At 40.8% G+C, this 15988-nt stretch overlaps 1 protein-coding gene across 2 annotated transcripts in view; it reads right to left on the bottom strand.

Annotated features, from left to right (window-relative positions):
• tmprss5.L (transmembrane serine protease 5 L homeolog) overlaps nucleotides 1-15408 on the bottom strand; it is a 31756-nt gene extending 16348 nt beyond the window's left edge. For both annotated transcript variants that reach the window (XM_018226458.2, XM_041569671.1), the window contains exons 1-10: nucleotides 15349-15408; nucleotides 12484-12608; nucleotides 10857-11118; nucleotides 8934-8987; nucleotides 7551-7686; nucleotides 5962-6099; nucleotides 4975-5115; nucleotides 4612-4756; nucleotides 3097-3216; nucleotides 861-904 (exon numbers count right to left, since the gene is read on the bottom strand). In XM_018226458.2, the coding sequence (XP_018081947.1) occupies nucleotides 861-904; nucleotides 3097-3216; nucleotides 4612-4756; nucleotides 4975-5115; nucleotides 5962-6099; nucleotides 7551-7686; nucleotides 8934-8987; nucleotides 10857-10865 (787 nt within the window). In that variant the 5' untranslated portion in view covers nucleotides 10866-11118; nucleotides 12484-12608; nucleotides 15349-15408. The remainder of the gene's footprint in view (nucleotides 1-860; nucleotides 905-3096; nucleotides 3217-4611; nucleotides 4757-4974; nucleotides 5116-5961; nucleotides 6100-7550; nucleotides 7687-8933; nucleotides 8988-10856; nucleotides 11119-12483; nucleotides 12609-15348) is intronic.
• Nucleotides 15409-15988: the final 580 nt, after the last annotated feature.

Genomic DNA, 15988 nt, shown 5'->3' with positions numbered 1-15988 from the left:
ATGCTCTGCAAGGCTACACATGTATTGTTATTGCTACTTTTTAATACTCGTCTTTTTATTCAGGGCCTCGCCTATTCATATTCCAGTCTCTTAGTCAAAGCAGTGCATGGTTGCTAGGGATATTTGGGCCCTACCAATCAAATTGCCTAAATTGCAAACCGGAAAACAGCTGAATAAAAAATAAAAACCACATAAAATAAAAATTTAAACCAATTGCAAATTGTCTCAGAATCTCTCTACACCATACTAAAAGTTAGTTAAAGGTGAATAACCCATTTAATGTACCAAGTTGGGACAGCAAACAGAATTGCTCAATTACCCCCCAAAGGGGACATGAAACACACAGAACCACAGAAAGAGGGGCTGGCCTAGACTTGGGTTCAAAATAGGCCCTGGCATTTCAAGTACACAGAGGCGCAAACAGCCCCTCCCCCACCAGCCAACTAAATAGTGACTGTATATGGCCAGGCCCAGATTTGTGGCAAGGCCACAAAGGCCCGGGCATCGGGCGGCAAAAGTTTAGGGGTGGCATTCGGTTTAGCCGCATTCGGAACACATCGTTCCCCAGCTCAATATCGCATACGTATGAGTGCTCACGGAAGGGGGATGTGTGTGTGGACCACAGCGATAGGACCCTGAGGCCTCGGACGGCGGGCGCTAGGACCACGGATCGCCGGGGATGCAAATCTGGCCTTGTATATGGCATCTTACAGCAGCCCCTCTGGCATTTGCCAGAATCCACAGATTGCCAGTCTGAACCTGCAGATGGGTCTTAGCACAGTGGAGCCTCCATTCAGAACCCAATACACTCACAAGAAAGCACAATTAAGCACACAGTCAGTACCAGTCAGTCCTCTCACCTGTACACTGCAGTGAAACCCCTTCTCCAGTGGGGCAAATATCCCTGTAAAGAGAAGCGATAGGAGAGCATATCACCCCATGTGACCACCCTCCTTTGGTTTATTTACAATACAGAATTAAAAACAGAATACAGTGGCACAGACAAGATACAGTACCATTACTGTGATGAATAATGCTAAGATAAAGAAGGGCATGTCGTTTGACCATTGAAATGTGCTTGCATCTTTTTCCTATAGTTCCCCATTTTCAGCATAAAACAGACAGTGAAGAGCTCAGAACATTACCCTGCCCCATCTCCATTGGAGCTTCATAGTGGACAACCTGCTCACCTCTTGGGGTCTAGCAAAATCCATCCCTCTACTAAAACAAAGTGATCTGGGGACAGGGGGTTGTCTTTCTTGCCTTGTGACAGTACCCATCCTCAGCAATTGCCTGGAGTCTATCCTATAGGAAGAACTTCTCCAACAGCTGATTGGATCCCCATGCACAAAGAAAGGATATCTACTGCTGGGAGTCTGCAGGGAAATTCAAATGTGCTGCGACTTAAGGTGACCATACACGGGCCAATAAAAGCAGCCGACAGACAGCTTATTGGCCAGTGTATGGGGCCCTCCGATGGGCTTCCCCGATCAATATCTGGAGAGAGTGCAGAGACTAAGTGCAACTAAACTGGTTAGAGGGAGGGAAGACTTAAATTATGAAGGGAGACTGTCAAGGTTGGGGTTTTTTCTATGGAAAAAAGCACTTTTGAAGGGACATGATTACACTTTAGAGGACATTATAGACAAATAGCAAGGGACCTTTTTACCCATAAAGTGGATCACCGTACCAGAGGCCTCCCCTTCAGACTAGAAGAAAAGAACTTTCATTTGAAGCAACGTAGGGGGTTCTTCACAGTCAGGACAGTGAGGTTGTGGAATGCACTGCCGGGTGATGTTGTGATGCTGATTCAGTTAATGACTATAAGAATGGCTTGGATGATTTCTTGGACAGACATAATATCAAAGACTATTGTGATACTAAGCTCTATAGTTAGTATAGATATGGGTATATAGAATTTATGCAAAAGTAGGGAGGGGTGTGTGTATGGATGCTGGGTTTTCATTTGGAGGGGCTGAACTTGGTGGACTTTTTTCAACCCAATTTAACTATGTAACTATGAAATTCAGACAGATATCGATCAGACTAAATATCCCGTCGGATCACGGCTGCATCTGTTCGTTGATGCGGTCCCGTGATCCAGCCGCCTTTTACCCTTCGTTATGATCTGATCGTTGGGCCCTAGGGCACACGATCGGATCAGCCCGATATCACCCACCTCAAGGTGGGCATATTGGAGAGAGGTCTGCTCCATTGGCAACTTCAGCAAACGTGCAGATCTCTCAGTGTTGCAGTGGATCTCTGTACATTGTGGATTGGGTTAAAAGGAGACTCTGACCTTGTTACCTGTGTACTGTATAAAAGGAACTTTGCATGGTCACTTGATATTCATTTTGTGCTAGATCATGACTTTTGTAGTTTGTACAGTGAAGGTTGCTAAGCAGTTTAGGGGTCACTTACAAAGTGCAGGCAAAGTGCAAAATACGGATATTTATTTTTGTATGTTTGCATCCTGCCACGCAGTTTCCCCATGAATACTGCACTACCATTGTTTAGCAGCACTGCTTCATAAATGGTGGCCTGGAGAGTCCTGTAGTTGTTGCTCATAACCCCAAGCTTCTGTATCATTCAGATATGATTTAAGCTGCTTTGCATTCACACCAAGGCCACTAGAGCACAATAAGGGTTCCAATTTTATACTTGGGCACTTGTGCCTTTTGGGCCTGTAAGTGTGTATATTTATATTTAATATGTATACAGCACTAAGTATTGTTACAGCCTATTTATAATACAGATGAGGAAGAAACTGAGTAAAGGAATCTTGAGCATATTTTACTCACTAAATGCCAGGTAACATAGTAAGTAAAGCTGAAAAACAAATTGATCCATTTAGAAGGGTGATGAGAGGGGTTCATTCCCACTCCAAGCCAACAATAAATCTGTGCCACAAAAAAACAGATTAAGTATGCAGTATATATTTATTGTGGAATATTAGGATTTAAATAGCAGCTACTTATCTACCACAAACTAGGATGTGCAGCAAGTAAAGAGGATGACAATGGTATGGGGAGTAGCACCATCTTGTGGGTGTTTAGGGCAGTGCTGGTGATGATACACACCCTTACACACACTTACACAGGGCTCATGAAAGTTTCCAGATTATTTGGTGTCCCATCAGTTTTATTCACAGTGGCAAAAGCCTCCAGAAAAACGGGACTCATGGCACTGAGTGGCACCGGAGAAGACATTGTGTGACTGTGAGGGAGAAGAGAAGGATAAATGTCAGTTTTTGGTACGGGACAGACAGTGAGACATCATACTGTAAGGAGCCATAGTACAAAAGGATGGGAATGAAGGTGGTACTGAGTTTCAAAGAACAGGCAATCTTTTGCATGTTACACCTAATACTATTGTATTAGATTCCGAGTTGGCAACTATGGAAGTCACACAACAGGGAACACAGAATCTCATTTACTAACATGGGTCTTAAATTGCACAAGGGCAGCTACCAACAATTTTTTGACCACGCCCATTTTTGTGGCCACATCCCCTAATTACCATGTTCATTTTACAAAATTTGGCAGGATATTAAAGTTTGAACATATTTCTGTGTTTTTTTTCAGTTATTACAGTTTTGCTAATGAAGGTGATTTGCCCTTTAAGCTCTGAGTCTAACTTCTCCCAAGAGACCTGTTATCTTATATTGTTACAATTACTTATTTGCTTATCTCAAAATTGTTACAAAAGTATCTTATCTGCAGTTGTGGCTGTTCTGGGCTCTCTGCCAAAAGCCAATTATGGTAGAAACATTGTTTCTTTTCCTGCCTGTTCAGTGCAGAGAAAATCTGGACTTTCCAGTACAAACGAGGGACTGCGGGTTGAGCTGTCAAAAGAGGGACTGTCCCACTAAACACGGGACAGTTGGGATGTATGGGACTGGTTGCTATGTCTACTACACTAGTGCAGCTCAGCAAGACACAAAGAAGTCAGAGAATGGAGCTGTTTTGTCATGCATGAGACAAGGATTTATGGAAAAGCAATGAAGGAGTAGTACACAAGTGGATTTTCATTAAGGCTATGGAATGCGAAGCCTTTTCAAACCTGGCTGATAATAAAGAATCAAGAGAAGAAGAAAAAAAACAAAGGAAAAGTCTTACTTCCTATTATCTCCCTTTAAGATGTAAGTCCCGGTACAGCCTCAAGAGGATTGGCTAGGCTGGAGGAAGAAATATGAAGCTTCATGCAGCCTAGCCAAACCCCTACTTGCAGGACCTCATCTACTTCCAGGGTTCATCCTGCAGCCCCAAGTTAATTGAAGTATTGTACTACACTTCTGAATATCCTTAGAGAGGCAAGGGCAATAAGTGGATGTTTTCTGAGAATAATAGAAGTTTAAAGGGGAAATTTAAGCGACTTCATGTCTGGTCCTTGCACTATAAATAATTTGATTTCTGATTTGTTTTCACTGTTCTTAAAGCAGGATTATGCAGTAGGAATAAGCACTAAACATAACCAGCTTGCCACTAGTGGGAGGCAAAGAAATGTTTTGCATTTTGTTTATTTATTATTGGGGTACTAACAGTGAGTTAACTATCATAGACTTAACACAGTACATCACATGAATTACTCTCCGCCTATTTACACGAGTACCTGTTAAAGCCCAGCTCTCGGCATACTGTCCAGCCATGGGACGGCTTCCAGCCCTGGTGACACACCGTGTAATACCTGCCAGATCTAGCACCGTATAGCTGCAACACTGAGCGACCTGTCAGCAGCAACACTGGATTCTTATACTCTGTACATCCAATAGGGGGAAAAACATAGGGGGGTTATTGGGGTACATAGATCAAAAGTATGATAGCACCATTGATATTAAGACTTTATGCAAGCAGATCTGCAGCACATGCACGCATCCCTGTCTAAGGTCATACGAATCCATATTCCAGCAATAACACATTAAAATATGATATAGGCATTAGAGCAGCTTTCAATGACTGAGCTGCACTTTCTCACCTTCCAGGGTTCCGTTGCTTGGCTGCCTACCAGGAGGGCAGAGGTTGGCACCTTGTGCAAGGGAGCAGTTTAAGGAGGAGGAACAAACATCCACATAATCAGGGCAGGCTCTCTGGACCACAGGGTGATAGAAATATTGCACTAAGAGAAAAGAGCACCACATTTGGATTAGAAGTTTTGCAGATCAGGCTATGGGTGAATATTGGGGTGGTGAGAATGATGGAACGCAGAAATGATAACCAGCTGAAATCGTTTTTAAAGGAGAAGGAAAGCTACCAAAGCAGTTTATTGGCAATAGATTAGCCACAATAGTACAAGCTATAACACTAAATTTATTCTGCAGATAGTAAACAACTCTAGAAGCTCTCTTTCTTTATTTATGATAGCAGCTGCCATATTAGCTTGGTGTGACATAATTTCCTGCCTGAGTCTCTCCATGCTGACTCATAGCGCTGGGCTCAGATTACAGCAGGGAGGGGGAGAGGGAGAGAGGAGCAAACTGAGCATGCTCAAGCCCAAGCCCTGGAGGTTTATGTTGAAAACAGGAAGTCTCATACAGAAGCCCATGTGTACACAATAGAAGGAAAGAAATGCTGTGGGGTTTTTTTGACAGAGGACTCAGAGCAGCATTACTTTGGGGGTTTACTGGTGTATTTATATAGACCTTTCTGATAAAGCTTACTTAATTTTAGCCTTTCCTTCTCCTTTAAGAGAACCCAAAAAAATTGGAACTGGTTGCATCTCAAGCTTGAAGAGAGGGCAGACAATAAATGGGTGCCAGAGCATCATAAAAAATTGAAAGGAACTACAGTTGGAATTGGAGAAGGGTGTAGGGGTGGTGAGAGTATATAGAGAGTATATGGGGGGTGCAGAATGTACAGTAGAGGGGGCAGGGTGGAATGCAGAGTGCATAGGAAGAGGGTAGGGAATAAAGTAGGAATGTAGGTAGGAGGACAATGTTTTGAATAGAATAAGTTGGTTACTCACATATGAGGCAGATGGACAGAGACACAGCTCCTACAGATAGAAGGACTGAAATAAAGAAGAGGATCCGGGACAGATTTCGCAGGGAACATGGCGCAGCCCTGGTCTCCGTCTCACACACTGTCGGAACACTGGGAACATCTACAAGGAATGGGAAGTACAGACGTGTCATCATTTGTCAAGAGTTTCTGAGGATTATAAGCCATTCAAGGGGTTGGTCACCTTTGAGTTACCTTTTAAGTATAATGTAGAGAGTGATATTCTGAGACAATGTGTAATTGGTCTTCATTTTTTATTATTTGTGGTTTTTGAATTAGATTTTTTTTATTCAGCACCCAAATGACCCTAGTAACCATGCATTGATTTGAATAAGAGACTGGAATATGAATAGGAGAGGCCTGAATAGAAAGATAAGTCATAAAAAGGAGCAATAGCAAAATATATATGTAGCCTTACAGAACACTTGCTTTTTTAGATAGGGTCAGTGACCCCCCTTTGAAAAAATGGAAAGAGGCAGAAAAAGAAGCAAATAATTAAAAAACTATAAAAAATAAATCATGAAAAGTTGCTTAGAATTGGCCATTCTATAACATACTAAACAGGGGCGTTACTATAGAGGAAGCAGACCCTGCGGCTGCAGGGGGGGCCCAGAAGGTATAGGGGCCCCACGAGGCTCTAATTCATATACAAATTCAATAAAACTTGGTAAAACAGGTCAATCTCTAGACATTTTTGGGGCCTATAAAATTATTTGCTGCGGGGCCCAGTGATATTTAGTTACACCACTGATACTAAAACTTAATCTAAAAGGTGAACCACCCCTTTAATAATAGGGGCTGTATTGAAAAGGGTTCAGTTGGTATCTGTAGGGTGACATTGATATAAAACAGATTTTTATTATTATTTATTTATTGATACTTAGCACAAGAGCTGAGGGGCTCCCCTACAGTGGCTCAGCAGTGATTCCAACATAATCAGACACTTTCATGAATGGTGCCATTATTAAGGAGTTGTTCTATTCTAACCCGCAAATCACTAATTTTCCCTACAGCAGCATTACAGGGCCCTAAAAAATGCCACTTAGCTCCGGATCACGTGACTTTCACATACCTTCCAACATTTGAAAAACGAAAAGAGAGACTAAAACTTGTGCCACGCCCATTTTATGGCCACATTTCTGGGAGTTTTAATATTTTATGTGTTCTAACAGTTTTGCTAATGAAAGTAATTGGCCCTTTAAGATGCTAGTCTCCGTTCTCCCAAGTGACCTGCTTATCTTAAATAGTTACAATTGTTTCTTTGCTTATTTTCAATTATTACAAATGTATCCAAGTTCAGCCTCTGACTGTTCTGGGCTCTCTGCCAAAAAGCCTCTTCTTTTAATTAAGTTTCAGAAACTTTGTATCTTTTTCTCGAGTCAGTGCAGGAGATCAAAGAGAAATGCTGGACATTTAAGTAAGAAACCGGGGACTGCAGGCTGAGCTGTCAAAATCGGGACTGTCCCACAGAAAAAGAGACAGTTGGGAAGTATGCGTTCAGATCAGGTGTTGGGACCTGGATGGCATACAGACTTCTATCTTTTTTTTACTCACTTTGTTTCTGTTCATCAGTCACTGTAGGAATAATTACGGTGGCTCCATCTGCTGGCTGTGACTCTGGTGGAGAGATAACCGAATCGCCAGATACCCGGACTCCCTGCTCACATTCCACATCCAAAACTGTCACGTCCTAAAAAAAATAAAATCCCCTTGCATTCCTGAATACACCATGATACAGGAGGTCTGCAGGTTGGGCATCTCTGCTCTACACCACTGAAATTCTTACTTAAAGGAGAAGGAAAGGAACCGAAGCAGTTTATTATCAATAGATTAGCCACAATAGTGAAAGCTATAATACTATATTTATTCTGCAGAATGCTTTACCATAGCTGAGTAAACAGCTCTAGAAGTTCTCTCTATTAGTTTAGGATAGCAGCTGTCATATTAGCTTGGTGTGACATCACTTCCTTCATAAGTCTGGGCTCAGATTACAGCAGGGAGGGGAGGAGGCAGGGGGAGAGGAGCAAACTGAGCATGTTCAAGCCCTAGCCCTGGAGGTTTAAGATGAAAACAGGAAGTCTGATACAGAAGCCCATTGAGGTATTTATCAAAGAGTGAAGTTAATAGTGAAGTTCTGCCACTCCCCATTCATTTCTATGGGATTTTTATAGGCGTATTTATCAAAGGGTGAACTTTCCCCTTTACCCATTGATAAATACGCCTTTCAATATCCCATAGAAATTAATTGAGAGCTGCGGAATTTCACTCTAGTGGCGGAACTTCACTCTTTGATAAATTTACCCCATCATGTGTACACAATAGAAGGAAATTAATTAGGTGTTTTCTTTTGAGGACTTACTTTGAGAGTTTACTGGTGTATTTATATAGATCTTTCTCATAAAGCTTACTTAATTTTAGCCTTTCCTTCTCCTTTAAAGGAAATGACCTGCAATGCCTGCTTACAATATAGGCTACTGCCTTGTGACTGGCTTTCAGTCCTCAGCAAGAATCCTTCTACCTTCCTCCTATTTCCTATTCCTTTAATTTAGAACTAAACAATATACAGCATTCAGCAGCACTGTTTAAATCATAAGTAGCAGTGACTCAAAGGCCACATGTACCCATGCAGGGGAACTGTCACTATTATTAAAAAAAAGTCAGCAGACATTTAATACATCTGTTTGACAAACATTAGTTATTTACTTTTTCTTTCACAGTGGTTTATATATTTACTGTATCAAATAATTTGTGAGCTCCTTAATAGCGATGAGCGGAATTTTTCGCAGAGTTTTGCCACGAAAATGACTACCACTCCAATGGGTGAAAATAATTGTTGTCCGACAAAAAAAAAATTGTTGCCGAAAGACCAAAGTATTTTGCTGAATTTTCGCTGTTGAATTCACAACTGCACCATTTAGTAGCTCCACTCACACTTACCTCCTCATTGGGGGTTTCTGGGAAAATATCAAATAAAGAGACTCTCCTTGATCCCTGCAAAGGTGCAAATATATCAGTTATTAGCCATTAGCAGTCATCTTACCTAGACAATGTACTGTAGCCACTAATTCCTAACTTGTGTTTCTTCAATGTAATACACTGGAGGTGGCAATATATTTGGCACAGCCCCAGTGTATTAGATCACAAAATTGCTGGTATTATTTCTTACCTAGCACTTCACCACCATATCATATTGGTACCCACGATTACCCATTCCTCCAACTTACCCTTTCCAAGGATTGGTGGCGCCCAACCATACTTTTTAATTGAAAATATTATCTGTCCTCTTGTAATACTACAACTTCCACCATCACCTTTACTAAAGGGTAAAAGTTCTTTGTAGAATTAACCTCAGTTAACTTTTTGTATGTTATAGAATGGCTAATTCTAAGCAACTTTTCAAATGGTCTTCATTATTTATTTTATATAGTTTTTGAATTATTTGCCTTCTTCTTCTGACTGTTTTCTGTTTTCAAATGGGGGTCACTGACCCCATCTAAAAACTGCTCTGTAAGGCTACAATTTTTTGTTATTGCTACTTTTTATTACTCATCTTTCTATTCAGGCCTCTCCAATTCATATTGCAGTTTCTTATTCAAATCAATGCATGGTTGCTAGGATAACTTGGACCCTAGCAACCAGATTGCTTAAAATGCAAACTGGAGAGCTGGTGAATAAAAACCTTTAATAAAAAAACTAAGCCAATGGCAAATTGTCTCAGAATATCACTCTCTACATCATACTAAAAGTTAACTCAATGGTTAACAACCCCTTTAAAGGAACAGTAACTTTATTCCATTTAGTTTAAAAGTGTTTAAAAGGAATGACAATATAATGTAGTGTTGCTCTGCATTGATAAAACTGGTGTGTTTGCTTCAGAAACACAGCTATAGTTTATTTAAACAAGCTGCTATTTAGTCACGGAGGCAGCCATTCAAGCACAGGATACACAGTAGATAACAGATAAGTACTACTATAGTTTATATAAACAAGCTGCTGTGTAGCCATGGGGGCAGCCATTCAAGCACAGGATACACAGTAGATAACAGATAAGTACTACTATAGTTTATATAAACAAGCTGCTGTTTAGCAATGGGGGCAGCCATTCAAGCACAGGATACACAGTAGATAACAGATAAGTACTACTATAGTTTATATAAACAAGCTGCTGTGTAGCCATGGGGGCAGCCATTCAAGCACAGGATACACAGTAGATAACAGATAAATTCTGAAGAATCCCATTATATTGTACATAGATTATCTAATATACGCTGTGTATCCTGTGCCTTTTCTCCTTTTTCAGCTTTGAATGGCTGCCCCATGACTACACAGCAGCTTGTTTAGATAAACTATAGTAGAGTTTCTGAAGCAAACACAGCAGTTTTACTAATGCAGCACGGCAGTACATTATATTTTCATTATTTTAAAAGACTTCCATTTTTTGATGTTACTGTTCCTTTAAGATACAAGTTGTAGTCGGGTTATATAAGTATGGGGCCTGTTATCCAAAATTCTCGGTACCTGGGGTTTTCCAGATAAGGGATCTTTCTGTTATTTGGATCACCATATCTTAACTGTCCTAAATAATCATTTAAATATTAAATAAACCCAATAGGATTGGTTTGCCCTCGGATAAAGATTACATCTTAGTTAAGATCGAGTACAGTGTACTGTTTTTTTTTATTATTACAGAAACCATTTTTAGAAATTTAAATTATTTGATTAAAATGGAGGAGTTGGCCTTTCTGTAATTCTGAACTTTCTGGATAATGGGTTTTTCAGATAACGGATACCGATACAGACGAATGCAAGTTGTAAAGAGAACCCCAAAGTGTCTTACCAACACTGTTATCCCACAAGTACCTTTCTCATGATGAAGGGGCCATTCCATCGAACCTCTCTCCCTTTCTGTTTCTTTGCACAGCCAATATGGCTGGAGTAAAGACGTGCTCCAGTGTTTTGGCTTCAGTTTCTTGTCTTGGGCGGCACTTTTCGATACCCAGAACTAAGGAGATCCATCGCACTAGTGTTCTATGTCTCTTGGAAAGATGTGAGGAGCACAGACAGGACAGTTCCACGCTGGCTTTTAATGACAGTATTCACCCAGCACCAGGCTCGTCCCCTCCTGTGTATCCAAGGTGCATCCATGAGAAAAGCAACACATTAGTATGATCAGGTGTCCTGTGAGAGGTTTAGGGTTACAAGCAGAGTCAGTGATGTACAGCTGCCTGGCACAATGGCTGGTGGGGGGGGGATTAATGGAAAGAACCTGCTTTTTGTAGACCTTGAAATGCAAGAAGCAGGAATACATACAAGTCACAGGAGGAAGAGATGATTCAATATGTTAAAATGAGCTACAATTTCTTGTATAAATTACATTTTTTAATTTGTGAATTTTTTTTTAATGATTTGCAGGACTTTCCCACAGACTTGCGACTGGATACATTTCCCAGAGCATGCATATATTTTTTACTATTTTTAAATTATTCTTAATAGTACCATACTCCAGAGAGCTTTAGGGCTCTTGCTTTAGGGCTCTTACTCATGAGCGTTTTTACCTGCGCTCCCCTGCGTTCCGTTTTTCGGCGTTCAGCCGCAGGGGAGCGCAGGAATAGACGCATTTGATTATTTAAAATGGGGCTGTACTCACACAGGCGCGTGTAGGCGCCGAACGCAGGAAAAATGCAGCATGTTGCGTCTCAACCTGCGTTCGGCGCCTACATGCGCCTGTGTGAGTACAACCCCATTTTAAATAATGAAATGCGTCTATTCCTGCGCTCCCCTGCGGCTGAACGCCGAAAAACGGAACGCAGGGGAGCGCAGGTAAAAACGCTCATGAGTAAGAGCCCTGACAGAGATTATACATCAGTCCATGCCCCAGTGGAGCTTACAATCTAAGATCCCTATCATTTACACACTAGGGTCAGTTTCATCAGGAGCCAGTTAGCCTGTGTATTTTTGGAATGTGTTAATGCAAAAAAGTACAAGGCTCTGCTTTTAAAAGAATAATAATGCATATTAAAAATGACACACATATGTTTATATATAAACTCCCAGTTACATGATACACTGGCCTGTAACAATGGGCTTTGTATCCTGACACTGCTACTCAAATAACATTCACTTATTCATAAGTATGAGGCTATTTTCCTCTTTTAACTGCCTCTCTATTACACGCCCATTGCAAACAGTACGCTACTAGAGGGGACAATATTATAAAAAAGAGCAGACCACCATCAGAGACACCTCTAGAACATAAGCAATCACATGCCCTAATCTATAGGTGTCACTACAGCAGGTTCAGGGGTTGCAGCTGCTACTTTTAGTCTATTTAGTCCCCAAAATTGGATTCTGACATTTAGGCATACGGTAGGATTCAGGAACACATGGGGGCATATACTCTTGGGATGACCCTTTCACCCCCTTTTAACATATTGTCATTAAAACATGATTCAGTTCTGGAATTGTAAAAACCTTGGGGCTCATTTACATCAGCAAGTGCAGTTGTGGCCCCCAGAATTTCCCCAAAGTCAGTTGCATGTAACACCACTTTCATTAAAATACCAACTCTGGACCAGGTGTTAGCTCCAGGATTCCCTCCTGTTGTACCAGATTCTATGAGAAAAGAGAGGAATAAAAAAGTGAAGGTGACAGACAGAATGAATAAATACATAGCTGAAATGATAAAAGGTGACTGTGAGCAGCACTCTAGGTACTAAATACAATGTACGGATGCTAGTGATGGGCGCAAATTCCGTCATTCGCCACCGGTGATTAAATTCGTGAAACACTTTTATAGATTTATGTGGTTGTTGTGATATAATAAAGGAGTGGGGATTTGTCAGATATGTGGTGTGGTCGGACAACAAGCTGAGGCTGGTACTAATCATTACAAGGGGCACAATGCACATGTATTTTTCAAATTGAAAGGCATAGTCCCAAACCCACTAGAACAAAGATCAGAACTGAACATAATAAAGGCCTTAACAAACAGGCTTTTTGTAAAGGCTTTTTGTCTCCATGTTCCTGGAAGGGTTACTCCATAGAAACGTAAGTTAACAGAGTCCATTCTTTTTCATTGTCCCTGTCTCCACCGCACTTGAACTGCCAAATGGCATATGAAAAAACATATGTAATAGCCCTTGGGGCCCTAAAAGTTGTTTTTGCTCAATCTCTTTGACACAAATCGAAGAACAATTTAGGAGCCATGACATTCATAAAGTACCTTACACGGCATTTACCATGTGCATGGAGTAAAAAGCAGAGAAGTGGACAGAGAAGGTGCAGGAGGCATCCCACACCCTTATACTCAACAGTGAGTGACTTCATGAATTAAAAGAAACCTCCGCTTCCACATCGCCAGAAAACTATCCATTGTTAACATGTATTTTTAGAGCACCAACATATTGCGCAGCGCAGTCCATGAAACTGTAGCCTGGTATGGTTAAACAATTCTATGATGTTTTTCTTGGAATGCGGTGTTCTTCTTCCGCCATGCAAAGCGTTTTTTTGTTATGACCAGATAACTACATTTTTATCTCATCAGTCCAAAGCACTTTGTTCCATAATGACTGTGGCTTGTCTACATGAGCTTTTGCATACAACAAGCGACTCTGTTTGTGGTGTGAGTGCAGAAATTCTTCTTTCTCATCTCCCTGCCATACAGATGTTCTTTGTGCAAATTATGCTGAATTGTAGAACGATGTACAGATACACCATCTGCAGCAAGATCTTTGGAGGTGATCTTTGGGTTGTCTGTAACCATTCTCACAATCCTCCGCATATGCCGCTCCTGTATTTGTCTTGGCCTGCCAGACCTGGGTTTTACAGCAACTGTGCCTGTGGCCTTCCATTTCCTCATTACATTCCTTACAGTTGAAACTGACAGTTTAAACCTCTGAGATAGCTTTTTGTAGCCTTCCCCTAAACCATGATACTGAACAATCTTTGTTTTCAGATCTTTTGAGAGTTGCTTTGAGGATCCCATGCTGTCACTCTTCAAAGGAGAGTCAAAAACAGAAACACAACTTGCAATTGGCCACCTTAAATACCTTTTGCCATGATCAGACACATCTGCCTATGAAGTTCAAGGCTTAACAAGCTAACCCAACCAATTTGGTGTTGCCAGTAATCAGTATTGAGCAGTTACATGCATTCATATTAGCAAAATTATAAGGGTGCCGAAATTTTGCACAGCCAGTTTTTCACATTTGATTTAATTTCACAAAACTGAATTCTGCTTCACTAAAAATCTTTGTTCAGAAAACACCCCAGTACCTTAGAAATGAAAGACATGCCACTGTTATCTTTTTTGTTGTAAGTAGAGTAAGTTATTATACAGGCTGAGTGGGGTTCCAGAACTTTTTCATATGACTGTAGATTAGTGACCCCCATTTGAAAATGTTTAAAGGGCACCTATTGGACAAAAATAGTATCCCCATCCAAAGGTGCTGGCTAATAGAGCCTTCACTCTGGTTGCATACCTCCCAACATTTTGGAAATAGAAAGAGGGACAAAAAGAGGGACAAAAAGATTTATGGTGAACGTTTTTGATTAAGATCATTTTTGTGGCCACACCCCTAATTACCATGTTCATTTTACCAAATCTGGCAGGTTATGAAAGTGTGTGAACACATTTCTGGTTTTTATGTGTTATTACAGTTTTGCTAATAAAGGTGAATTGCCCTTTAAGCTACAAATCAGTTTCCCCAAGAGACCTGCTTATCTTACACAGCACAGTTACAATAGTTTCTTATCTTAAATTGTTACAAAAGTATTGTAGTGCACCTGCCACCTATTCTGGGCTCTCTGCTAAAAGTCAATTGAGTTTTAGAAACTTTTTAGAAATCTTTTTCTGGCTGTTCAGTGCAGGAGATCATTTCAGTAACAATCCTGAACTGCGCGCTCAGCTGTCAAATTTGGGACTGTCCCGTGAAAAAACGGGACAGTTGGAAGGTATGGCCCGGGTAACTTTTTTTAAAAAAATATTCCCCCCCTCCGCCGGAACTAGGGCACTTGCACAGAGAAGCAGCTCCAGGTACAAGCGGCCATGTTGTACATAGTGAATGCGCATAATGCGCTTCTGATGTCATGCGCATGTGCATAATGAGCAAGTCGCAGCATTCGCTCATTATGTGCATGTGTGTGCCCCAACATGGATTCTTGTACCAGCAAAAATATAAATTATTATACTACACTATAATATAACTTTACAAAATAATGATAACCAATTGAGTTGCTTAGAATTGCCCATTTTATAACATACAAAGTTAAAGGGGAACTCCGGATTCCAAACCAAAATTTGATAAAGAGGCCCACATAACACAGAAACCCCTAATATATCCATCACATTTACCTGTTTCTTCAAAAAGTAGGAATAAATGCCATTTTCTATGCTGAAATCCAGCTGGTTAACAGTTCTTCTCTTTCTGCCTCATTTGAAATCCTGGCAGGGAAGGAGGGACTAAACATTGATGTTACAAATTGTAACAACTTCTCCACAGCTTACAGACAGCATGCAGGAACTACATAACCCACAATGCATTGCACTGTGATGTTCCGTTCCTTATTGAAATCACGTGTGCATAGGGTTGCCACCTGGCCGGTATTTTACCGGATTAGCCGGTAAAACAACTGCCAAGGCTGGCACAAGTGGGAGCTTTGAGCAGAAATAATAAATTACTGAGGTTACCGCTGAGGTTGCGGAGGGCAGTTAAAGGAACACTAACATCAAAAAATTTAATTGTTTTAAAGTAATAAAAATATAATGCAGTGTTGCCCCGTACTGGTAAAACTGCTGTGTTTGTCTCAGAAATTAAATTGTTTATATAAATAAGCTGCTGTGTAGCAATGGGGGCAGCCATTCAAAGGAGAAAAGGCTCAGGTTACACAGCAGATGAGCTCTGTAGAACATAATGGTGTTATCTGTTACCTGTGCCTTATAGCCTTTTTTCAATTTCCGCCATGGCTACACAGCAGCTTGTTTATATGAACTA

The sequence above is a fragment of the Xenopus laevis genome, chromosome 7L, assembly GCF_017654675.1.
Source record: "Xenopus laevis strain J_2021 chromosome 7L, Xenopus_laevis_v10.1, whole genome shotgun sequence".
NCBI classification, from domain to species: Eukaryota; Metazoa; Chordata; class Amphibia; order Anura; family Pipidae; genus Xenopus; species Xenopus laevis.
The sequence above is the reverse complement of the archived record's forward strand: the minus strand, read 5'-3'. Positions and strand labels throughout refer to the sequence as shown.